The sequence below is a fragment of the Adiantum capillus-veneris genome, chromosome 27, assembly GCF_014529385.1.
Source record: "Adiantum capillus-veneris isolate H3 chromosome 27, ASM1452938v2, whole genome shotgun sequence".
Lineage (NCBI taxonomy): Eukaryota > Viridiplantae > Streptophyta > Polypodiopsida > Polypodiales > Pteridaceae > Adiantum > Adiantum capillus-veneris.
This window is the reverse complement of record NC_140957.1, coordinates 129,836,840-129,863,333: the sequence shown is the minus strand read 5'-3', so window position 1 is coordinate 129,863,333 and position 26,494 is coordinate 129,836,840. Positions and strand designations below refer to the sequence as shown.

The window sequence follows — 26,494 nt, the reverse complement described above, 5'->3', positions numbered from 1 at the left end:
CATCATGCCTTTGAAAGGGTGTGACGTCCTTCGAGGAATCCCTTGGTTCCCCAAGAACAGTGTCGTGGTCGATAATAAGGCAAGGAAACTCATCTGGAAGAATGAGAAGGGGGAAGAGATTGTACTGAAGAGCGAGTGTCCCTCTAGTATCCGCTTCGACCGTTTTAAAATTAATGAAATCCAGTTTTTTATTTACTCGATTTTGGGATGTCCAGCTCCATGCTTGGAGATGTGTGCTCCTCGCTCCTAATTCCTATTATTTGTACACAAATAACAAGACCTTCCAAAAATGTTAATATTGCTAAATTGGCTTTATATGACAAAAAAATAATTTTAAATGAATTATTGGATTTTTAAGTGAGGGTTTTCTCGTTTAGGACACTAGGAAAAATAATTCTAGATGAATTATAGTTTTTCTCATTGAAGACATCCAAGTATAGATATTTCTAGTGCGTCATTCAGAGTAATGACGGGAGCCTTGTGAACGGAATATCTGTAAGGCCACGAGGAACGTGTACTTTTGGTGCGTCACATCGGATGGGTGACAGAGAGCATCGGAAAGAAATATTCGACCATCCGGGAAAGGAGCTTTCTAATGCGTCATAGAATGGGTGACATAGAGCATCGCGAAGGAGATTGTACCGTAAGTTCGGTAGAAAAGGACTAGATAGGGGTATTCTTGATGCGTCAGCTGAGAAGGTGCACTGCTGGAGGTCTGGGTCCCTGCTGCCTCTTCTGCGAGAAAGTGCTAGCGCTAGGGTTTCTTATATATCTGCTTGTCAAATTGCCCTACCCACTTTCCCAACAAAAGTCACTTAATAATAATAAGTGAAAAATGGCTAAAATAGGGAAAATAGGTCTATGCACTATAAAAATGCTCCTGATGGGTTCTGACTGTAATCTGATGATCATGTTGTGTGCAGCCAGAGGATATGCATCTACTCTAAGTGCCTGAACATGCACGGTCTGCGAACAGACTCACAAAAGTGCCAGAACACTTCCTAATCTAGGCTAACTGAACTGAACTAAACCCTAGTCATGAAGTAGCTTGTCCACGTACACATAGGGTTAGATGTGCACGTGACACGCATGAAGTACTTGGGCTTGAGCCTCAACAAGCTTTGTTCGCGGTGTAGGTTGCCTATTTTGTTGTGGCACTGGTGGCGCTTGCAAGAACTTCATGAACCTTGGGTTCTGCACGAGTTACGAAAAGGCATTCACTGCGACAACTAACTGAGTCCTAAACACATCATCCTCAAGTTGCCCAGTCATAAAGCCCTATACTGGAGGGACATTCACATTAAAAGGAGATACAGTCGGGCGTGGCCGTGAGCTCTCGCCAATCTCGAACACCATAGGAACTTCCTGTCTGTCCTTCGAAGAGAAACCCTCTTCCATAATGCCCTTCCCTTTGTCGGCCATAGTGTAATCCCGCATTCTGTACTCTGTCTTTACCCAAAACAACCGAGGCTTACTTCTTGAGGAAAAAGTGATTTATGTCCCGGCAACGGAACCTTGAAATCGGCCGGTGGGGCGGTAGGCTTTGGCTTTCACCCGAAATTCTTTACTTTACTTTACACACACACACACAGAGTACTTTGCAAAGGGAACCTGCGACAGGAATTAACACTTAAAGCAGACACACGGCTCGGAAGCTAGAATGCTCCGAGCAGACGCCGATAATCTGTAGGCCCCAAAATTGGTGCCCCTTTCGGTATTTCTTTATACTTTAAGAGGGTAGATTACAAAGAAGAGTCCCGGGAATTCTTTACCTATATCCAGCTAGATATCATCTGTTTTGGTAAAATTTCGGTAGCATAACAACCCCAAAACTTGCCTGAAACCAATTCCCCTGCTGGAACTCACTTCCACTGGCATAAACCTCTGATTCCTGCCCAAAAACAGTAAAATTCAGAAGGGTTCTAGCGTCCATATGGCTGAAAAACAGTCAAAATACAGCGCATAACCAGCACTGAAAAGAATCGCACCTGTACGGTGAGGTTATCACCCTCACCGGCGCCTCCTTTTGGTGCAGCAGTCAGCTACTCCTGTTCCTTCTCGAGGAGGCTCTTGCCTCAGCAAAAACGCATGTAACCACACAGCTGTACATGAGTCAAATGACGAGCCCTCTTGTGGGGCATCACATTACTGCACGTAGGGGAGAGAGAGAGCAGTGTAGAGTGTGCAAGACATCACTTCTTGCACTACACTATACATGAGAGGGAGTACATGAGAGGGAAAACTTGCACACAATAGCTCTTAACCTATGGCAAAAACTCCCAAATGAGCTCTCCCAGCTTAAAAATCAGTGCTACCTTCTTCTGCATGAGGAAAGTGCATAGAAATGTGCCACTTGGCGCATTTATAAGCAATTTTCCATTTCGGGGTTTCCGCCTAAAAATCTCCCAGCTGGTTGCCTAGTTGACTTTGCGACAGAGTTCTAAAATTTTCCCCTTGTCATTCCAGAGGTAATGACGCGAACAGATTTCATGGCCCAAAATAGCAGTTCCCTAATTTTTAGGAGATGCTTCCGTTGGGCTCCCACCAGAAGACCATCTATCCCCATTGGGACCGCATCCAAAAATGCAATGTGGCCCAACTATCTGGCGTTTTCTTTTGGTGTTGTGCCTTTATTGAGTTCACTTCCTAGTATCCACCAGCTTGCTAAGTGCGACGGGGGGACCTACATGATCTTGAACTGAGCCTAGACATCCTCTTACTATACGAATTCCAATGCCGACCAACTTCCCATCTGCGGGTGAAACTACCATTCACATTGGCCATACAATGTCCGACCATTTGCAACTTCAAAAAGAGGGTCTAAAAAATAAAACAAAAATAAGAAAGAAACCAACAACTAAGGTTATTGCCGGCGAGAATCTTGATTCTCGAGGATTCGGAATAAGGAACAAAAGTTCCTTGGAATAGGGTTCGGCCCTAGGAATAGGAAGTTGAGGCTTCCAAGAACCATCAAGTCTGATTCTAGAACGAACGTTGTGTCACAAGACAGGCACCACGTGCCAATAGAAAAGAACAGACTGAACAAACTTTTAGCACTTCAATAACAACTGAACTGAGAGAGAGACGACACGCGACACGGAGTGGCGGAATTCCACCCCAGAGAGTATTGGCCCCAAACCTTGGCGCCCCTTTCAGTATTTCTTTATATTGCATCAACACAGTACAAGCCGGTACTCCAGACTCTGCACCTTCTCCAAGAAGCATGCCAGAGAATGAGCCCATGGCCTCATATTTAAAGGCCCTAGGCCCCAAAAGCATTTTACATGAAAAGCCTTCAAACTCAAAAGCTTCTGGTTCAAAAAACAATGCCAAAAAGCTGCCAGCGTAAATCACGGAATTCCGTACAACTGCCACGTCAGCACTGTCAGCACGTTTTGCAAAAATCTGCCACGTCAGCATTGTCAACGCAAAATCCGAGTTGCCCGTATAGCTGCCACATCATCAGTTTTGTGTGTGTGTGTGGGTCCTGCTTTATTTTAATCCTTTATGTCACTTGGGGCCCCATTGGACGGGGTCCCCATAAGTTGGTAGGACTTCTTCTTTTGTTACTTGTTCTTCTTAGGGTTTAGGCCCCTTGGCCGGCATCTGTAAGTTAACTCCATTCTTTAGGGCTTTGACACGTCAGCAGTTTGTGACACGTGGTAATACGTTCGGTTCGAGTGCTTGTATAGACTTCTCCTCAGTGATGAAGATACTATTATGGGGAGGACCAGCCCATCTTCTGGTCCCCCGTATTGTGTCGATCTTCTCACTCTATCTCTCTCGCTCTCCCTATTTCTCTCTATGTCCTCTGGCTTCAGTATTATGTGATAAATTCTATTTAATCGAGTATATTTTACATTGCCATGCGCTCCCGTTTGCGACAATGGTATCAGAGCATGGTCTCCTCTCTTTCTCTGTAAAGAAGGACGACTCTGGGAGGATACGGGAAGAAGCCACGACAAGCCAAGAGAGAAGTAAGCAAGCGGAACCCTAAGCCTTGCAAGAAAAGCTCGCAACGTTTGCAAATTTTTTCTCTCTGCAAGAAGTCGATAAGACTTGAGATTCTCTGAGAAGGCGACAAGAGCATGATGCTTAAGAACCTAGAGAATCCAAGGAGCGGAATGCTCAAGATCCTACAGAATCCAGAAAATATCCATGAACATCAATCCATAACACTAGCCAAGAAATCCCGTCATTTCGGGAAGGATATGAAGAAGGTCTCTAGACCTAGGAACGCTCCATTGAAGTTTGATACTTTTGACGAAAGGGAAGATGTCCTCTTTCACTCGACAGTTTGAAGTTGCCTTTGCAAACGGCAATTTCTCAGTAGCATCGAAGGTGAAGCATGTGACCAAACTCCCCAAGGGGATTGCAAGTACTTGGTGGTATACCACAGCTCTGCAAGGAACTTACAACAAGACTTGGATTCAATCGAAGGCTGAATTTTCTGACAAAAAAAATTTTCCTCTACACCTTGAGAAAGGTATCAAAGTAGATTGGGATCGGTTTGCCCCATAAGAGCACGACGAGTCACAGATTATGTGAACAGGTATTGCTTCACTCTTTCCAAGGTGGCTCCATTCTTAAACCTTTCTCAAGAAGAAACGACGATGTCACGTGACACATCCAACCCTATGTGTCAATGGACAAGCTACAGCACGACAAGGGTTCAATCAGTCCAGTCAGTCTAGATTTAGAAGTGATCTGGCACTTTTGTGAGTCTGTTCGCAAACAGTGCATGCCCAGTCACTTAGTGTAGATGCATATCCTCTAGTTGCACACAGCATGATCATAAGCATTCCCATCAGAATCCATCAGGGAAATTTCCCAGTGCATTTAGCCTATTTTACCTATTTTTGACATTTTTCACTTATTATTTTTAAGTAACTTTTATTGGAAAGTAGGCATGGCAAATTAAGTAAGTTTGTATATAAGCAAACCTAGACTAGCACTAATTGGCAGAAGAGGCAACAAGAGCATCAGTGCTCAACAGGCAACTTCTCAAGCAAGAACCTCTTGGTGGCGAATCCCTCCAAGCAAGAAGATCCCCAGACCTAGCGTTTCCTCAGCAAGATACTCATCGCCAGACATCCACAGCACTAGCGTTTTCTCATCCTAGCCTCATCGCCATACAGTCCCAACCCCTAGCGTTTTTCCTCCAAGGAGCTATCGTCAAAGACCACTTCCCTTGCTGGCGTCTTCAGCATATCAGGACCACCCACAGCCATGACCATTTTCAGCAGATGAAGACCATCAGTTTTCAGCCCTAAGGACCCGCAGATTTTCAGCCATAAAGACCAGCAAAGGCAGCGTTTTCTCTTGCGTTTCAGCCGCAGCAGAATTCAGCCTATCAGCGTTTTTGGACAGCAGATAAAGAGTAGCAGATTTCAGCCATAGCGTCGGTCTCGTCATCCCCGTCGTCAACATCGACATAGCCTAGACTTGCATCAGTCATATGCATCCTCATTGTACCAGTTTGTGCAATCAATAGTAGACCACTCTGGCCGACGAGAGTGGGGCCTTCGGAGGAGGGTTTTACAACATCTTGGTGTCGTATTCTCTTCTCTCTCTATCTCTCAGTCTCATACACTTGCACGCACAGTGTCCATTCACTTTGTTATGATCATTGCACTCTCTCATTAAGAACGGAAGGCTCTACCTTCCATAAGAACAAAAAGGAACCTTGAGCACAGTTCGGAGCACTCATCTTGAGCAAAGTTCAAACATTCATTCCACTTCACCTTACATTGGTATCAGAGCTTTTGGAGTGTTCTGTATCACTCAAGGAAAGAACCACAAGAATCACAAGAAATTTTTTTGCTTGTGGAGGTCGCACAGACCCAAGTTCGCTTGGGCGTGTCGATTCCTAATCGTATTTGAAGAGTGACAAGAATCCCAGGAAAGAAGGGCTTGTCCAGCCTCCCCTTGTGCCTCTTTTCACTCATTGAGAGCGGACCGTGCACTTAGCGGCCGGTCAATCGACGTGAGTTGGGAAAAAGCAACCTTGGTGTGAGCGCAAGGCCGCCAAGGGGTGCGCCTGCAGAAAAGAGCAGAACTCGGGTGAAAAGAAGATCCTTCTCTAACACAGATTGCAAGCGAAAGAAGAACCTCAAGAACTCAAGACCCCCAAGAACCCAAGAACCAAGACCCACAAGAACCCATGTTCCTCGTGAACTTAAGAACCCAAGACCACAAGAACCCCCAAGAACCCACGACTTCAGTGGATGGTCATCACTCTAAGCGGAATGGATACTTCGCTTGGAAGTGGTGAGCATGAGAGAAGCGAAGAAGAATTTTCCCCACCAGGAGGTTTTTCCGACCCTCCCCCTTCCCCATCTACATCAAGGATTGCACTAACTCCTATGAAGGCTTTGGACCAGATGTTTATGGAAAGAAAGTTAGAACGCGAAGCAAGAAGAGCAGAAAGAAAAGCAAAAATGGAGCGCGAACACCAAAAAAGAATGGCAGCCATAGCGCGTGAGCGCGAGCAAGCACGCTTTGAAGCCAAAGAACGACAAGCCAAATTGGATCGTGAGCGCACAGAAAGACAAGCAGAGAACAAAGCAAGACAAGTAGAATTTGATCGCGAGAACAGAGCTATCAAAGAAAGGAACGACCAACACATGAAAGAATTGTGGTGACTTTTTTCTCAAGTGCAGGTGCACTTTGCACAGAATCAGAAAAAGGAGACTCTCTCAGTCTCTACTTCTCCAAAGTAAGACACACATGATTTGCATGATGATTTGAATGATAATGATGAGCATGATGATTTGGATGACAATGACAGGCATGAAGATTTGTACGATCGAGATGTGATTTCTCACAAGCATGATGATTTGCATGATCAAGATGTGATTTCTCACAAGCATGATGATTTGCATAAAGAAGATGTGATTGTTCACAAGAAGGTTGAGTTAGTGGATACTTTCTCTAGTGAAGCTAAACTCATTGCAGATTTAATCACTCACGAAGAACCGATCTTGGCTCTCGAGCCTAAGTCCAAAGAACCCTCTCAGGAAGAACCGATCTTGGCTCTCGAGCCTAGGTCCAAAGAACCCTTACAGGAAGTACTATGTGTTCGAATGATTTGTCAGCACGCATTGTTCGAGTTTTTTATTCGTGATCAGTTCCTGTATTTTTGTCAGCGTCTTTATGTGATCCCTTTTCCTAGGCATGACATATTGTATGTTCAGCACGTTTCACTCATGGATGAGCACGGATGTATGCGGATTTTTCATGAAAAGCTGAAAAGTATGTATGTATGGAAGTCACATTGTGAATGGCCACAATTGATTGCTCTAGATCATAAGAGAAAGATTCGATCTCATAGTTTGCATGGGTGTGGTGAACGGTTTGGCACTCCGTCTATTTTTTTATCTACATTGCATGCACTGTCTTTGAGGAAGACAATATTTTTTCCACTCACTTTACATGAAATAGGTATGTTCATGTTTTTGTGTTGAAAGTGGATTCACGAATTTTCAGCCATGGAGATTCTTGAAGAAGAAAGAAGCTGACTCTCGACGAAGTTGAAGCATTGAAGGAGCCACAGAAGACTTTGTGTCGCTTTCGGCGCGGACCAAAGAAGCAAGCGTTGCAAACCTTTATGATGTTCAAGTACCACACGACCCACACATCAGAGTGGGCCGCTGAAGAGTCCCTTCTAGGATTCCGGATGCAATTGGCGCTCTCCCTCGACGCCATACAGTTCGGTACCAGTACCTCACTTTGAAAAGGAGGGGATGTCACGTGACACATCCAACCCTATGTGTCCGTGGACAAGCTACAGCACAACAAGGGTTCAATTAGTCCAGCCAGTCTAGATTAGAAGTGATCTGGCACTTTTGTGAGTCTGTTCGCAGACCGTGCATGCCCAGTCACTTAGTGCAGATGCATATCCTCTGGTTGCACACAGCATGATCATAAGCATTCCCATCAGAATCCTTCAGGGGAATTTTCCAATGCATTTAGCCTATTTTACCTATTTTTGACATTTTTCACTTATTATTTTTAAGTGACTTTTGTTAAAAAGTAGGTAGGGCAAATTGAGTAAGTTTGTATATAAGCAAACCTAAACTAGCACTAATTGGCAGAAGAGGCAGCAGGAGCACCAGTGCTCAACAGGCAACTTCTCAAACAAGAACCTCTTGGTGGCGAATCCCTCCAAGCAAGATGATCCCCAGACCTAGCGTTTCCTCAGCAAGATACTCATCGCCAGACATCCATAGCACTAGTGTTTTCTCATCCTAGCCTCATCGCCATACAGTCCCAACCCCTAGCGTTTTTCCTCCAAGGAGCTATCGCCAAAGACCACTTCCCTTGCTGGCATTTTCAGCATATCAGGACCACCCACAGCCATGGCGATTTTCAGCAGATGAAGACCATCAGTTTTCAGCCCTAAGACCATCAGTTTTCAGCCCTAAAGACCTGCAGTTTTCAGCCCTAAGGACCCGCAGATTTTCAGCCATAAAGACCAGCAAAGGCAGCGTTTTCTCTTGCATTTTCAGCCGCAGCAGAATTCAGCCTATCAGCGTTTTTGGACAGCAGATAAAGAGTAGCAGATTTCAGCCATAGCGTCGGTCTCGTCATCCCCGTCGTCAACATCGACATAGCCTAGACTTGCATCAGTCATATGCATCTTCATTGTACCAGTTTGTGCAATCAATAGTAGACCACTCTGGCCGACAAGAGTGGGGCCTTCGGAGGAGGGTTTTACAAGATCTTGGTGTCATATTCTCTTCTCTCTCTATCTCTCAGTCTCATACACTTGCACGCACAGTGTCCATTCACTTTGTTATGATCATTGCACTCTCTCATTAAGAACGGAAGGCTCTACCTTCCATAAGAACAAAAAGGAACCTTGAGCACAGTTCGGAGCACTCATCTTGAGCAAAGTTCAAACATTCATTCCGCTGCACCTTACAAACGAAGAAGTTCATGAAGGACTTTTATCCGACCTTCGTAGACGCATCCGCAAGATACTTCGAAGCGGATGGTAGAGTCAGCCATGCAAGCTGAAAGTGTACACTTTACTGTACGAAACATCTAATCCCCAGAGTGGGATGGGAACCATTGAACTTAGAAACATCAAATTTTTGTTATCTCTCCTCGAAGGATATGTTGCTATCCGGAGAAAGTTTTGGAGTAAAGGAATTCAATCTAACTCCTGAGATTTTGAATAGAAGACCCTCAAACTTTAAGTGAGAGGATAAGTCTCTAATCAAAGTTACATCTTTGAAGAAATCATAAAGTGCATTTTCTTTTTTGCACAAGGTATGCATATGCCTAACCAAGACGATCGCTCTCGAGTGTTTATGAGAGTAGGATCAAGTTAAAACATTGCTCTATTAGATGAATTGGTTTGCTAAACATTCGGAAGGTCAGTAATTGATCTGGTATCCGGTAGTTCTCCCACAGATTACCTACAAGTGCGGGTAGGACATTATGGAGAAACCATTCCGAGCTTTCACTAAGCATGAGTACTCTCTATGTACACCCCCCTTACCCGGTAAGGGAAGATAAGGTAGTGCCTTTTACAAAAGTGAATGAACACTCTTTATGAGGGCAGGAGCAAGAGCTGGCTACGGTCTATGCTCGTGGAATTCCAGATTTGAAATCCCAGTTTATCTGATGAGTAGGTTTGCTCTGGAACCAAGTCGAGGAATCACCTGGTTGAGCGTGTTCGCTCTGAGAATCTTTTGAAAGGAAAGAAATCTTCGGCGTTCACAAATGCTCCAATACAACACGAGTATTATGTACACTTTCAAGTACATGTATAACGCATGAAGATGCAGACCTTGTTGTCAAGGTGAGTCGACTGCACGTCGAATTTTTTTCTCCTAACCCGAATGAGATGAGTCAACTTCATTTTTAGGAAGTGGATTGGCATTTGAGATGCCTCTATTGAGCGTCGTTTTGCGCGCAATGATATTCCAACACGAGAATCTCTATTTCAGATGTGTCGGTTGCTCTAAGTTTCTCTACTAAGAAGGGATATTCTGATGCTCGATGATCATCAAGTACGCTACTACAATAGCAAGTTATGGTTGTAGCATACGCTTCTCCATAAGCAGGTCAAGTACCATTAGCATACTGCTAGAATGAACATGAACTATTTTGTTCGTGCATGTAATGATCGGCCAACTGTTCCAAGACGGAAAGAAAGACCTTAGCACAAATGGGAGAACATCCTTGAGATCCAAAGTGTGTTCGTGTCACGTGACACATCCAACCCTATGTGTCCGTGGACAAGCTACAGCACGACAAGGGTTCAGTCAGTCCAGTCAGTCTAGATTTAGAAGTGATCTGGCACTTTTGTGAGTCTCTTCGCAGACCGTGCATGACCAGTCACTTAGTGTAGATGCATATCCTCTGGTTGCACACAGCATAATCATAAGCATTCCCATCACAATCCTTCAGGGGAATTTTCTAGTGAATTTAGCCTATTTTCCCTATTTTTGACATTTTTCACTTATTAATTTAAGTGACTTTTGTTGGAAAGTAGGTAGGGCAAATTGAGTAAGTTTGTATATAAGCAAACTACAGTTAGCACTTTCTGGCAGAAGAGGCAGCAGGAGCACCGTTCAACAGGCACTTTCTCAGCAGGAACCCCCAACAAGGCCTAGCGTTTTTGCTACACAGCAGAGAGGCTAGCGTTTTCCATCAAGACCCCATATCAGCTAGCGTTTTTGCATTTGCAGATTCCCGGCGACAACAGAACCACAGATCAGCCAACGTTTTTGCACTTGCAGATTCTCGACAACAGTAGACAGCAGATCATCCCTAGCGTTAGCAGATTTCCCCGAAAGAGTAGATTTTCAGCCCTAGCGTTTTTTACTTGCAGATCAGCCCCAACGTTTTGCAAATTTACCGCAATGGATCATCAAGAAACCTCGGCATTTTCAGTTTTCAGCCCTTAGACACCGCATATCAAGTCCCGAACCTCGCACATCTCACCTTCCCGCAAAATTCCTCGCAGCACGGTCAGTTTCCGCAAGGTACAGTTTCAGCCCGGAAAACGCAGATTCAGCATCTGCGTTGTCAGCGCGTCGTCGTCGCATCGTCGCCATCGACATCGTCTCCAACATAGAGTCAGAATTCAGCAGATAGAAGATTTGCAGATTTCAGCCATCAGCGTTTTCAGTTTTCAGCCTGTCTCGTCGTCCTCCTCATCGTCGGCAAGTCCAAGCATTGTAGAGATTTGTGCAATCATAAGTAGACCGCTCTCGCCATAGAGAGTGGGGCCTTTGGAGGAGGGTTTTACAATGTCTCTGGTGTCGTATTCTCTTCTCTATCTCTCAATCTCATACACTTGCACGCATAGTGTCCATTCACTTTGTTTGTGATCATTGCACTCTCTCATTAAGAACGGAAGGCTCTCCCTTCCATAAGAACAAAAGGAACCTTGAGCACAGTTCAGAGCACTCATCTTGAGCAAAGTTCAACATTCATTCCGTTGCACCTAACATTGGTATCAAAGCTTTGGCAGTGTTCTGTAGCACTCAAGGAAAGAACCACAAGAACCACAGATTTTTTTTGCTTGTTGCGGTCCCACGAACCCAAGTTCGCTTGGGCGTGTCGATTCCTAATCGTGTTTTTGAAGAGTGACAAGAATCCCAGGAAAAAAGGGCTTGTCCAGCCTCCCCTTGTGCCTCTTTTCACTCTTTGAGAGCGGACCGTGCACTTAGCGGCCGGCCAATCGACGTGAGGTGGGAAAAAGCAACCTTGGTGTGAGCGCAAGGCCGCTAAGGGGTGCGCCCGCGGAAAAGAGCAGAAGTCGGGTGAAGAGAAGATCCTTCTCTAACACAGATTGCAAGCGAAAGAAGAACCTCAAGACCCTCAAGAACCTCAAGAACCAAGACCCCCAAGAACCCAAGTTCCTCGTGAACTTAAGAACCCAAGAACCCAAGACCCACAAGAACTCAAGTTCCTCGTGAACTTACGACCCAAGACCACAAGAACCCAAGATCAAGTGTATGGTCATCACTCGAAGCGGAATGGATACTTCGCTTAGAGGTGATGAGCATGAGAGAGGCGAAGAAGAATTTTCTCCACCAAGAGGTTTTTCCGACCCTCCCTCTTCCCCATATACGCCAAGGATTGCACTAACTCCTATGGAGGATTTGACGCAGTTGTTTATGGACAACAAGTTCGAACGCGAAGCACGAAAAGCAGAAAGAGAAGCAGACAGAAAGGCCTACGAAGAAGAAATGGAAAACATAGATCGTGAATACGAAGAAAGCATGGCAGCCATAGAGTGTAAGTACGACTTGGAAGACAAAGAAAGACAAGCCAAATTGGATCGCGAGAACAAAGAAAGTCAAGCCAAATTTGATCGCGAGAACAAAGCAAGACAAGTAGAATTTGATCGCGAGAACAAAGCAAGAAAAGAAAAGAGCGACCAGCACATGAAAGAGTTCTTGCGACTCTTTTCTCAAGTTCAGGCACAGATGCAAGAGATTCGGGAAAAGGAGACTCTCTCAGTCTCTTCTTCTCCAAAGCATGACACACAGGATTTGCATGATGATAAGCATGATGATTTGAATGATAATGACAATCATGATGATTTGCATGATCAAGATGTGATTCTCACGAGCATGATGATTTGCATGATCAAGATGTGATTTCTCACAAGCATGATGAGTTGCATGAAGAAGATGTGATTGTTCACAAGAAGGATGATATATTAGTCGATACTTTCTCTAGTGAAGCTAGCCTCATTGCAGAGACGATCAATCACGACGACCCGATCTTGGCTCTTGAGCCTAGGTCCAAAGAACCCCTTCAAGAAGAACCGATCTTGGCTCTCAAGCTTCGGTCCAAAGAACCCTCACAGGAAGTATTATGTGTTTACATGATTCATACGCACGCATTGTTCGAGTGTTTTATTCGTGATCGTTTCCTGTATTTTAGTCAGCGTCTTTATGTGATCCCTTTTACTAGGCATGACATATTGTACGTTGAGCACGTTTCACTCATGAATGAGCACGAATGTATGCAGATTGTTCATGAAAAGCTGCATTCAAGGACGTCACATTCCATGTCTCTTCCTTGGCACGACACAGTTGTAGAAAGAGCACATGAAAGTATGAGCACCAAGCATGGGCATTTCCGTTGTGAATTGCCACAGTTGATTGCTTTAGATCCGCAGAGAGAGATTCGAACTCATAGTTTGCGTATGTGTGGTGAACGGTTTGGCACTCCGTTATTTGTTCATCTACGTTGCATGCACAGTCTTTGAGGAAGACAAGATTTTCTCCACTCACTTTACATGGAATGGGTATGTTCATGTTTTTGTGTTGGAAGTGGTTTCAAGAATTTTCAGACATAGAGATTCTTGAAGAAGAAAGAAGCATGACACTCGACGAAGTTGAAGCATTGAAGGAGCCACAGAAGACCTTGTGTCGCTTTCGGCGCGGCCCAAAGAAGCAAGCGTTGCAGACCTTTATGAAGTTCAAGTACCGCACGACCCATACATCCGAGTGGGCCGGCGAAGAGTCCCTTCCAGGATTCCGGATGCTATTGGCGATCTCCCTCGGCGCCATACAGTTCGGTACCAATACCTCACTTTGAAAAGGAGGGGATGTCACGTGACACATCCAACCCTATGTGTCCGTGGACAAGCTACAGCACGACAAGGGTTCAGTCAGTCCAGTCAGTCTAGATTTAGAAGTGATCTGGCACTTTTGTGAGTCTGTTTGCAGACCGTGCATGACCAGTCACTTAGTGTAGATACAAGCATTTCCATCAGAATCCATCAGAATCCTTCAGGGAAATTTTCCAGTGAATTTGGCCTATTTTTGACATTTTTCACTTATTAATTTAAGTGACTTTTGTTGGGAAGTAGGTAGGGCAAATTGAGTAAGTTTGTATATAAGCAAACTAGAGTTAGCACTTTCTGGTAGAAGAGGCAGCAGGAGCACCGCTCAACAGGCACCTTCTCAACAGGAACCCCCAGCAAGGCCTAGCGTTTTTGCTACACAGCAGAGAGGCTAGCGTTTTGCATCAAGACCCCAGATCAGCCAACGTTTTTGCATTTGCAAATTCCCAGCGACAACAGAACCACAGATCAGCCAGCGTTTTTGCACTTGCAGATTCCTGGTGACAGTAGATAGCAGATCATCCCTAGCGTTAGCAGATTTCCCCGAAAGAGCAGATATTCAGCCCTAGCGTTTTTTATTTGCAGATCAGCCCCAGCGTTTTGCAGATTTACCGCGATGGATCATCAAGAAACCTCAGCGTTTTCAGTTTTCAGCCCTTAGACACCATATATCAAGTCCCGAACCTCGCAAATCTCACCTTCCCGCAACAATTCCTCGCCGCACGATCAGTTTCCGCAAGGTTTACAGTTTCAGCCCGGAAAACGCAGATTTCAGCATCTGCGTTGTCAGCGCGTCGTCGTCGCATCGTCGCCATCGACATCGTCTCCGACATAGAGTCAGAATTCAGCCGATAGAAGATTTGCAGATTTCAGCCATTAGCGTTTTCAGATTTCAGCCAGTCTCGTCATCGTCCTCATCGTCGTCGACATCGTCGGCAAGTCCAAGCATTGTAGAGATTTGTGCAATCATAAGTAGACCGCTCTCACCATAGAGAGTGGGGCCTTTGGAGGAGGGTTTTACAACGTCTCTGGTGTCGTATTCTCTTCTCTATCTCTCAGTCCCATACACTTGCACGCATAGTGTCCATTCACTTTGTTTGTGATCATTGCACTCTCTCATTAAGAACGGAAGGCTCACCCTTCCATAAGAACAAAAGGAACCTTGAGCACAGTTCGGAGCACTCATCTTGAGCAAAGTTCAAACATTCATTCCGCTGCACCTAACAGTTCGCTCTATTGTGAACCAAGTTTGAACATACGTTCAAAAAATACTATGGCTAGAATCTTGAAGACGGCAAGCGCCCGATGCACGATAGAGTAAGGGTGGGAGTGGCTAGTAAGTCCGGGGCAAGGACACAGATTCTTTGATAAACAATTTGGAAGCACCATCTTGCTTTGTCTGCTCTTTGATGGGACCGGTATTCTTTCAAAAAAGCCTACGCCTGAAGCTCTGATACCACTGTAATCACTTCCGACGAGTGATCGAACAGAAAGACAGAGATAACTGCAATCTATACACTTGGCAAAAGTTTTAGTACTTTAAAACAACTTGAAAAGAAGAGACGACACGGCGTAGTGGAGTTCCGAGCCAAGATGCATTGGCCCCAAAGATTGGCGCTCCTTTCGGTATTTCTTTATTATTGATTCGCAAAGGTACGACTCTCAAGGGTCTAACTCTCTCCGAGACTCTGCATCCAGATGCCCTCGAAAGAGTGGCTTGTGGGCACTTATAAAGAGTACAAGGTATGCCAAAAGCACTTAATCCTACACTTAAAATCAAAAGCATCAACTACTAAAAGCTGGCGCCCAAATCTCCCAAAAATTGCCGACGAATTTTGCTGAAATCCATACAGCATGCCACGTCGCCAGCAAGCGCAAAATCCAGAAATCTGCCACGTCAACAGTCATCACAAAATCCAGGCGTCCATCCAACTGTTGCCATGGCATTGACTTGTCACACTAGAGGTGAGATAAGGTTGGCGGCAGCTATGAAGATGGGCGACGACAAGCAACTGTGAGGGTGGGGGCGGCGGTAGGTGGTTGCGAGCGCAAGAAGCTGCGAGGACGGGATAGGCAGCAAATGGGGGCAGGTGTGATGAAGGGGCAGCTGGCCACGCAACAGGCAGATATTGGTGGCAGCAAAAGAGTTTTTAGCGGTACAGCTAGGTTGAGAGCACGAGGATGTGCAGTTTGTACATGTTTTCTCTCTAGCTGTCTCTCTAGGTCTCTCTTAGATAACCTTCACTTCTCTCTAGCTTCTAAGTAAGGGTTATGAACATTCTTCGAGTAAGACAAGAATCAAGTAGCTGAGCAACCAAGCAAGAAGTGGAGATTATGCTAGTGTGATATCTGACTCTTGTATCACGTGTCACCCCTGACACCCACCGTCATAGCAAGCGATGTTTGTAGCCCATCACAGAAAGTTTAACTAGAAGAAGGATCTTATTTCTAGGATCTTTAGGATCCCTCCACCCCCCCTTCCCTTGCTCTGATGCTGAGTGATTAGATTCAAGGATTCAAAGTTAACACTGTCAACATGTTGCTAACTGTTGGTGCATAATATTTCAGCATGCCATCCTAGCAATTACTTGAGTGTGCACATGAGTCCAATGGCAAAAACGAAAAAGTACAATAGCAGCATTATATTACCTGAAAACACGAGCATTGAGGGGGGTGATGAGCTGTGGTCTGCTTGGGCACGAGGACTCACAGGCGCGATGGAGTTCTTGATGGGCATGCTGAGAAGGGGTGCTGGATGTCTACCAGATGCTCTGCCGGATGAGCAGGTCGCAATCCCTGTTGTTGCTGCCTCCGTTTGAAAGCATAGTGCAGCATGTAGATGAGCTGCAAGAAAGTACATCCTCCACCTCTCCCGACAACTACATGTCTCGCAACATTGTCCACGCCATTTTCCGTACCGCGCCCACTGAAATTTCTTTCAGCTACCAAGCTCAAGATCTTCAAGCTTGCTTCCCATGCAATTTTAGGAAGTCAATGCGATAGGAAGTCAATGCGAGGGGTTTTGACTCATCTTTACCATATACTCTACTAGCCTTTCCATGCCCATAACCTAAATTGGAAGAAATCCACACTCAAGAAGTAGGATTTTGACTCATCTTTACCATATACTCTACTAGCCTTTCCATGCCCATAACGTAAATTGGAAGAAATCCAGACTCAAAAAGTAGGAGCATATATGGTGTTTGTGTCTTAACTTGGGAAAAAGTTTGTAAGAAAATGTTTTTAAACATTCTCAAACTCTTTCCAAGTAAAATTAAAACGTCACCTAAGAACATGGTTATCAATGTCGAAGCTGGGCTTGTTACTATTCCGCTCAACTTTGAAACATACTTTGAATGCAACAACTTTGGACACTTCGCCAAGGATTGCCCCTTGAAGTCTAATGGTACTGTAGCTCCAGCAGCATAGGCCACCAGCGAAATGGAAACCCAGATGGAAGGGCTGGAGAAGCAAGGAGGTAGTAACAAAGGGGCAAATGTAGGGAAGGATAAAGAAGGTATGATGGATTTAAAAATGTAGGAAAAGATTGTGGAGGAATCAATTCCCAAACAACGAATCTCCGATTGTGGGGCATGCAATAATAATAAGATCATTACTCCCGCTGCCACCCCGAAATTTATGACAGTGACAACGGTGACGGCTGTTCAAGTTCCTAGTCTGAAAAGAGCCAAAAGGGTGAAGACAGTGGCAAGAGACTCCAAAGTATTTTAAGCCGTGAGAACACTTGAGGTGAAAGGAGGGGGGTTCGTTGTCCCACTGCACAATCCATTTGTAGCACTACGACTTCGAATCCTCGGATTCTCCTAAGACCAACGAGAGGTAGGGGGGGAATGATTCGGATGATAAAGAATTCGTTCCTCTTTTCCAATGAACCCCTCATTAATGATGGAGTCTCTCACTATCCAATCTTGGAACGTAAAGGGGTTGAAAACCCGTAAGAAGAGTACCCTATTGTGGGAGGAAATTAAAAAGGAGAAGGCAGTCAACTGTTGGGCCATCCAGGAACACCACTTAGATGTCCATAGTAAGAGAAAGCAGGCGCTAGGAAAGAAACTAGTATTCTATGGAGAAGGAAGTAACGGTTTCAGTGGCGTCCTCAGCATTGTAGACAAAGAATTGGAGCCGAAGTTGGTTCTAAACCACCCATCCGGCAGGATCCTGGGGATTAGAATCAGATGGGAAGGGTATCCCTTCACCATTGTGAATGTGTAAGGCCCTTGCAATGCAAAAGTCAGAGCTAAACTATGGATGCATCTTAGAGATACTCCTATTGAAGGTGAGTGGTTGTTGGTTGGCGACTTCAATATGGTAGAAAAGAGCAGGGATAGAACAGGATCCTCTAGTATGCTGGCTGGCTCGGAAAGGTCTAAATGGCAAAGTTTGTGCGAAAAATGGGCGATGATCGACTTATGGAAAATCGACCCATGGAATAGCACGCCCGAGTTATCCTACACAAGCCTCCAGTATGCCCGCACTGCCTCCAGGCTAGATAGATGCTATTGCTCACGCCAAGCGGACTAGATACCGTCGTTGATGGAGATGAAGGTAGTCCCAACAAAAAGCCTATTGGATCACATACCTCTGCACATTCATTTTAAGAAGAATACAGGGGAGGAACAGACCCCAAGAGGTGGAAAAAAATTGTTAGTAACAGGGGCACACCTATTCAAAGACCCTCTTTTCAGGAATATAACCAAGAAAGCACTAGGTAAGCTCAAAAGATGTCGACCTCAACAAACACAATGCGTGGGACCTCTTTGCTCGGAGCATCCAGAAAGCAATCAAAACCTCAGGCCCCCGAATCAAGAAAGCTAGGGAGGTACACCTTTTGCATCTTACAGCAGAGGTACAGGTGGTTACCTCCAAAAAAGCCAATGGGCTTGCTACTGAGGATGATCACAACCGATGGCTCGAAGCCAAATCTAACCTTGCTAATGAGTAGTTAGAAGATATCAGAAAGGCAAGGCTTCTCTCCGGGGAGACTTCCCTACAACCTGAAGCCTCTAATCAAGCTCACCTTTTTAGGGTTTAAAAATCAAGAAGAGCCGAGGCCACGTCCGCTCGGTCGATGATGAGAAAGGGACAACATTTCATAACCAGGATGAGATGGCTAGTCTAATGCTGAGCTATCTTAGTCAAATCATTGGACGGCCAGAGATCCAGTCCCAAGAAGTGGAAGAAGCCAAAGGGTCCTTACTTCAGAGTGTCAAGAAGAAGATTCCCCACTCACACTACAAAAGGCCATTCATATTAGCGACGCTCACACAGCGACGCTCAAAAAAAAAAATCCCGGCGTCACTATGAACATCGCAAATTTACAAGTAAATTTGCGACGCTCATAGCGACGCCCGCTGGGCTAAAAAAAAAACAGAGATCTGAGTTTTTCGGCGTCCTCAAGCAAGAGCAGGTAACGCTCTCCCTCTCTCTCTCTCTCTCTCTCTCTCTCTCTCTCTCTCTCTCTTTCTTCTCCACACACACACACACACACACACACACACACGAGGAGAGGAAGGAGAGCCAGGTATGCTCCTTCCCTCTCCTCACTCTCATGTTCCCTTCCCCTCTTTCTCTCTCCCTCTCTCTCTCTCTCTCTCTCTCTCACACACACACACACACACACACACACACATAGTGTTTTTGAGAGAGAGAGAGAGAGAGAGAGAGAGAGAGAGAGAGAGAAAGAGTACAAATATAAACAAAAACGCACACACACATACATAAACAAAGAATGCACACACACATTGAGAGAGGAAAAGAGAGAGAGAGCATGCATAAACAAAAAACGCACACATTGAGAGAGGAAAAGAGAGAGAGAACATGCATAAACAAAAAATGCACACATTGAGAGAGGAAAAGAGAGATAAAACATGCATAAACAAAAAAACGCACACACATTGAGAGAGAAACTAATTTAACGTCGTAGGAAACTAATTAAAATTAAAAGACCTAAAGATCTAGCCGATGAGGAGTTGAACTCAAGACCTATTATTCAAGAGGGAAATGGCATAACCAATCTATCATACTTGGCATGGGTGATAGAAAGGTTATACCATTTATCTCTTTTTATTGGCACACACCTCCACACACGCGGACACACACAAGAAGAAGAGAGTTATAACGTCGTAGGAAACTATCCTAAAAGACGTTAAAGATTAGGTTAGATGTAGACTTACGTTAAATTAGATTTAGGTTTATTTAAGTTAAATTAGATTAGATTTAGGTTTATTTTTAATTAGATTTACGTTTATTTATGCTAGATTTAGATTTACGTTATATTAGATTAGATTTAGGTCTCCATAGACTGCGATGCCTGCATGAAGCGGGTGAAGAAAGCCCTCAATGGAATATAGGGTATTGCTGCCTTCACTCATGGTGGGCTCCGTCGATCCAAAAGTACTGGTGAAATGTCTTCAGAAGATAGGGAAGAAGGTGGATCTTCAGGGCGGCAAGAGTCACTACATCCCCGACACAATGACCATCTAGACAACCTCTAGTCATTCAACAGCAACTTCAAAGTTAGTAACAAGAGCAAGAACGGTCTAAAGGGCCAATTGTTGTCGTCAGATGTGGATGGAGATGAGGCAGCGTCACCGCCGGAAGTTAACTCTCACATCTTTAGTGATGAGAATGCCAACTCTTGCCGAGTTATGTGAAAAATTATGTGTTAAATCAGTTTTAAGGTTCTTATAATCCCTGTTAGTTTAGTTCTTTGTTTTTAATATAACATAATTTACGTTAGATTTAGATTTATGTTATATTGGATTAGACTTAGGTTTATTTAGGTTTACCCACACACACACACACACACACACACACACACAAGAAGAAGAGAGTTTTAACGTCGTAGGAAACTATCCCAAAAGACGTTAAAGATTAGGTTAGATGTAGACTTACGTTAAATTAGATTTAGGTTTATTTTTAGTTAGATTTACGCTTATTTACGTTAGATCGAGTCCACGCAAGAATTACTTATGGTTTAGGGTTTAGAGTTAGACGAACAGTGAAAAGATCTACTGTGAAAAGATGTTAAGATGTTGTGAAGTGCTACAGCTAGAGAAGAGGCAAAGGGGTTTTGTCCACTACATGCAGTATCATGTAGACGTGGGTCTGTAGATTTCTTGTACCCACAAATATAGGTATTGACCAATAAAGACGAGATTATAACCCGGTGGTTCTGATCTCCGTGCACCTCTAGATCGAGGTGTGCAGGGATTGGACATGACTAGAGAATGTGAGGTAAAGAGAGAGAGAGAGAGAGAGAGAGAGAGAGAGAGAGAGATAAGACGAAGAATGCCAATAGAATATTAAATTTGTTGTCCAGGTTATAAGATTTTTATCCTCATTATGAGTAGTGACGAGGATGTGGGACCGTCCAACCGAAACACCTATCTCTCAACGAGGGTCTTATGTCCTTGTCATCAATGCAAGCATGCTATGCGACGGACAAGACGCGTTTCTTTGCAACACGTTCGCGAATTTGGCGAGTTTGATCCATCTATTATAGATCGAGTTGTTGCCAATTATAACTCGTCGGACTCTGACGCTGGCCAACAAGCAGCAATCTTGCAACCCAATAGACGTGTTCGCAGGCGCTTTGGTCAAGCAGCATATGTGAGGCCACAAGATGTAGCCTCTGACAGCTCGGGGGATGATCATGCAGAGCACATTCCCAACGAGGCAATGTTTGAGCCCGAGATTGATGAAATGATCGAGACGATCATGGATTCAGAAAGGCTTATCTATGATGATATGAAAAGTGAAGCCGATACGCCATTGTATAATGGAGCACGTATGTCTAGATTGAAAGCACTCCTGGTTCTTCTCAACATGCAGGCAAAGTTTGGATGGAGTGACACTAGCGTCACAGCGCTTTTCAGGTGATCTATTACAATTAGTTTACTTTAATAAAACTCTAAATGTATAATGATCTGATAGATTTTTACACGACTGTATCGTATTTTTATGTTGTGTAGATTGCTTAAAGAGCACATACTACCAGCTGACAATGTGATGCCAGATTCCCGAGATGAAGCAAGAAAGATTTTGCGAAACTTGGGGATGGATTACAATTCTATCCACGCTTGTCCTAATGACTGCATTCTTTTCAGAGGGGAATACATAGACATGGAGAAGTGTCCAAAATGTGATTCCGAAAGATATCGAGTAGATCTCCACGGGACAAAAATTCCACAAAAGGTTTTGCGACGTTTTCCTCTGCTTCCTCGCATCAAGCATTTCTTCGAATGTAAGTCCATGGCCGCCCTAGCATCATGGCATGAGGAGAATAAATCTTCGGATGGTGTGCTACGAATTCCTGCAGATTGCGCAGCCTGGAAACATATAGATGGAACATGGTCGGATTTTGCCAGGGAAGCTCGAAATTTGCGCTTAGGCCTGGCTATGGATGGCGTAAATCCATTTGGTCAAAGATCAACATCTTACATTGTATGGCCCGTTGTCATCGTCAACTACAACATTCCCCCGTGGTTGACTACGAAGAAGGGGCACCTATGGCTAAGCTTGATTGTGCTAGGGCGATATAAAGTGGGGAATATGGATGTGTATCTTCGTCCACTATTGGAAGAGCTACAACAATTGTGGATTGGCATAGAGGTGGTGGATATGAGCCGACACACAGGACGACGGAATGCTTTGATCAAAGGCATTCTAATGTGGGCCATGCATGACTATCCCGGGCTAACAGAATGCTCAGGTGATCTATTGACACTCCTCACTCAGACACTGTAAATCTTGTTTTTTCCCATAGTTGATCTATTATCATGTGTATACATGCAGGGCTTCAAACAAGCGGATACAGAGCATGTGTCACATGTGGACCTAGACTGAATGCACGTAGGGCGCCCTCACTGAAGAAGCAAATCTACGAAGGTCATCAAGCGTATCTTCCAGAGAATCATGTGTTACGCGACGGCTTTTTGGGAAGAGAGCCACCAAGGATGTCTGCACAAGCATGGTTAGAGCAGAAGGAGATGTGCGATGACGGATTGCCTCCAGGGATGAAGAGACTATCTCTATGGTACGAGTTACCATACTGGCCCCGACTCATGATCAATCACTTGCTCGATCCAATGCACATATTCAAGAATGTGGGTAATCTACTATGGGACCATCTGACCGGCAAGAAAGATACTTTGGGAGCCATAGTTGACCTTAGAAATGTGGATCGTATGGAGCAATATTGGCCGCAAACAGCGTTTGATGGATCGATAAAACTCCCTAAAGCACCATGGATTTTCACAGGAGCCCAAGAACGCAAAGTAAAAGAGACCATTCGATCTTTGCGGAACCCCACTGGCGTAAGGCACTCGCTCCGAACGTGTTTTACTAAAGAAGGAAAGCTTACCGGTTTGAAGTCACACGATTGGCATAAAATGTGTCAGGTATGTTCATAGTGGACTTTAATATCATTGCATAAAATGTGGACTTTAATATCATTGCTGCACATACTTTACAGTTTATTTTACCGGTTGCCATTGAGGGATGTTTGTCTCTCGACATCCGTAACACAATCTACAAACTTGCAAAGCTGGTGCAATGGATCTCACAAAAGGAGATCAACGTAGACTCCATACCATTCACCAAACTAAATGCTGCGGAGCTTGTGTGCATGTTTGAGAAACATTTTCCTACTACCATGCTAACCATTTAGGTGCATCTTCTTGTTCACATAGTTGATGAGGTGGAAATAGCTGGCACAGTTCATTCCAGATGGATGTTCTTCTTAAAACGTTTCATGAAAACGCTTAAGGGATATGTGCGTCAAAAGGCACGTCCGGAGGGTAGCATGGCAGAAGGTTGGTTGGTATCAGAGTCCCTAGTGTACATTGGAGAGTGGCTAGACGGATTTGATAAAGCCCGGGACACACTATGGCGAACCATAGATGATGAGCGCATATCTGGGATTGTCATGTGCAATCTCGGTGTTGAGAAGAAGATGACGAAAGATCTAGAGGCTAAAATCAACCGATTTTGCATGCTTCACAATCCAGTGATGCAAAAGTGGATTTCACAATATGAGGATGCAAAGCAAGAGCGACAAAGGGCACGAATCGAGTGGAGACGGGGAAGACGACCACCGATGCACTATCCGACGGTTCTGGAGAGCCTACCAACCTTCATGAGCTTAAGATGGTTGCACAACCAATTGAAAAGTGCACAACAATGCGGTGACGAAGTGACTGAGGAAGAGTGGGAGTACTCTCGGGGTTGCGCGACCAAGGTAAGTTTGCAATGTACGACTAGCTAGTGACTTTATTTCTAAACGTTGGAACGGCCACTCATAATCTTTGTTCGTTGTAGTATAAGTCATACACAGCAGCATGGTGTAAAGGTTGACATTTTAGGGTGGAACGAATCGACAAAAAGCGTTTTACTCAAGATTGTGGAATCATGGCAAAATTTGAACAGTCTAGTCAACGACGTTCCTCTGATGCAGATCCTATGGTGGCGGAACTCACTTACTTCGGCACGCTGCAAGAGATTTTGAGGATCGATTACAGAGGATTTTTTGTCTACTTGTTCGACGTGCAATGGTTCAAGATAATCATGGAGGGTCGCAACACTACTGTGCGTAGAGGAGAGTCTGGTTTTCTTGAGGTGGATTCTACTAAGAAATGGACTGACCTAAGAGACACTTTCGTACTACCCGAGCATTGTGAACAAGTAAGTATGTAAATAGTTAACGAGAGCCTTTTACAAGTTATGTGCTTGAAAGCTCTCATGTAAGTTATGTGGCTCTGGCAGGTAATATTTCATCCTACAAAGTCTACATCAAACTGGTGGTACGTCATAGAGGTAGCCCCTCGTAGTGCAAGGACGTATGAAGGCTACCATGTGCCAATCACAACGGCATCAATGGAGGAGATCACAGAAGATGCTCAATCAGAAGCCGCTGTGGTGGTGCCAGACGAGCATCAAGATGCTACTACTCTATATGGGGTGCATGCAGAGGAGCTACAAAATGAAACATAGGATATGTGTTTAAACGGAGAGCTCTATATAGATATAGGAAGTTATGCTGAGTTATGCGAGGATGAGAGAGAGATCTCTTAAAGCCACAAATATTGTATTTGAACAATTTTGCTCCGTGTTGTAAAAGCTCTGGCTCTCTAAGTACCTTCCATGGTGTATAACACTCTTTTCTACTCGCGCTCACATCTTTTGATTGAAAATTCTGAGTTTTCGACTTGCCTCTTCTATCACTCAATTCATTGCCTCATTGTATTTATATGCGTCATTACGTCATTGTATTTAATGGTCTTTGCGTCATTGTCTACTCTATTCATTCAATATTAAGTTTAAATATTCGTGTGTTTAATGCAGGTATGGATGATGAGGAGTTTCTTTCTTCTTTGTCACCGCAGCAGAGACAGTGGTACGTGGAGCGTCATCGCTCAGGCGCATCATCGCGCGTTCCTACTCCATCCGCATCTCCCTCTCTTTCGGAGCATTCGGCGCGCTCCGAAGCTTCGGCGTCGACGAGACGAGCTTCACACTCATCTAGACACTGGCGCTCTAGTGGTGGCGGTGGCGGTTGTTGTGGGGATTCCACCACCGATGCCTCCACACCGCCTCGTGTTCGACGAGGCTCTTTACCCTCCCCTTCTTTGCCCGCCCCCACACCAGCCACAGCATCGCCATCTACGCTAGGTTTTGCACGGCTGACTGTTCCTAGCAGCTACACACCTCTACCTACTCCGCCAGGAGCCACCCCACTCGACACTCCTCGCTTCGGGGCCCAGACGCCGGTGGAGACACCTGACGTTCGTACCCCCATCGACACGCCGCTAGGGACCCCTGCCGGGACACCCAGGTTCACGCGTCACCAGCCAGAGGGCTTGCCTTACTCCCTCGACTTCAGCGGTGGCATTATCATGGATGATGACGGCAAGAAGGTGATCTCGCGCATGCGTGGTCTTTGCTCTCAGCTGTTTAGACACTACATACTAAACAAATGGAGTGAAGTACCAAGTGATTTAAAAAACAGAGTCATCAGCATACTTCATGATGAGTTTCCCGTTCCAACACGGGATCAACGCTTCAATGAAGAACTGATGAAGATTCGAATGCGCGAATACTGCAAACACAAGCGTTTCGAAGTGCAAAAAGCAATCAAGCATGGGTGGAACAGGCCAGATTGGCTGGCCAAAGAAGATTGGAAGAATGCGAAGAAAGCAACGCACGAGAATCCCGACAAGTGGAAGCAACAAAAGGATGCAGCCAGAGCGCGAGTAGAGGCAGGGAGCTCGCACCACTTGGGGAGCGGTGGATGGGCATCATTTGAGGCCGATTTTGTAAGTGTTTTCGCATTGCTCTTTATGTTCGATAGTTTAGGGTTTATGAGTTTTTTAATTCTAACATAATGAATTCTTTGTATGTTTTGACAGTGGTCGAAGGGCTTAAACGCCCTGATGGACATTCTCAATTCTCGCGGTGGCATGGTTAGTATTAGGGTTTACTCTTTTCTATTTTTTGTATTGTTTTATAAATGTCGTTATATGTTTATACTTACTGAAAGCTGTCTTATTGTCTTTTTTTGTAGAATTCGACAGATACGCCACTTGGACGCGATGAGACGTCTGACTAGACGACGTCAGTTTAGAGCATTAGTTTAGGGTTTCTCATAGCTTATGTATCATGAGACGGATTTTATACGTCTTTTTGAACCATGTATATTATTACATTTGTCACCGCAGTTCATTTTGCCAATCAATTCTTTATGCCTATGATGTTGTACAATTGTCATTATTACATTTGTCAATCAATTCATTTTGCCTATGATGTGTACAATTGTCAATTTTACGCTTGTCAATTTTGCAAACAATGCGTCTTGTGGGTGACTATTTTGGG

General features: G+C 44.6%; 1 protein-coding gene across 4 annotated transcripts in view; it reads right to left on the bottom strand.

The window, feature by feature from the left end:
- Window positions 1-16,590, bottom strand: part of LOC147422756 (uncharacterized protein YNL011C-like) — a 66,962-nt gene extending 50,372 nt beyond the window's left edge. For 3 of the 4 annotated variants that reach the window (XM_086502933.1, XM_086502935.1, XM_086502934.1), the window contains exon 1: window positions 16,253-16,589. In XM_086502933.1, the coding sequence (XP_086359059.1) occupies window positions 16,253-16,463 (211 nt within the window). In that variant the 5' untranslated portion in view covers window positions 16,464-16,589. Of the gene's footprint in view, window positions 1-16,252 lie in introns of all 4 variants that reach the window. The other variant, XM_086502936.1, reaches the window with a different exon arrangement.
- Between the last annotated feature and the right edge of the window lie 9,904 nt (window positions 16,591-26,494).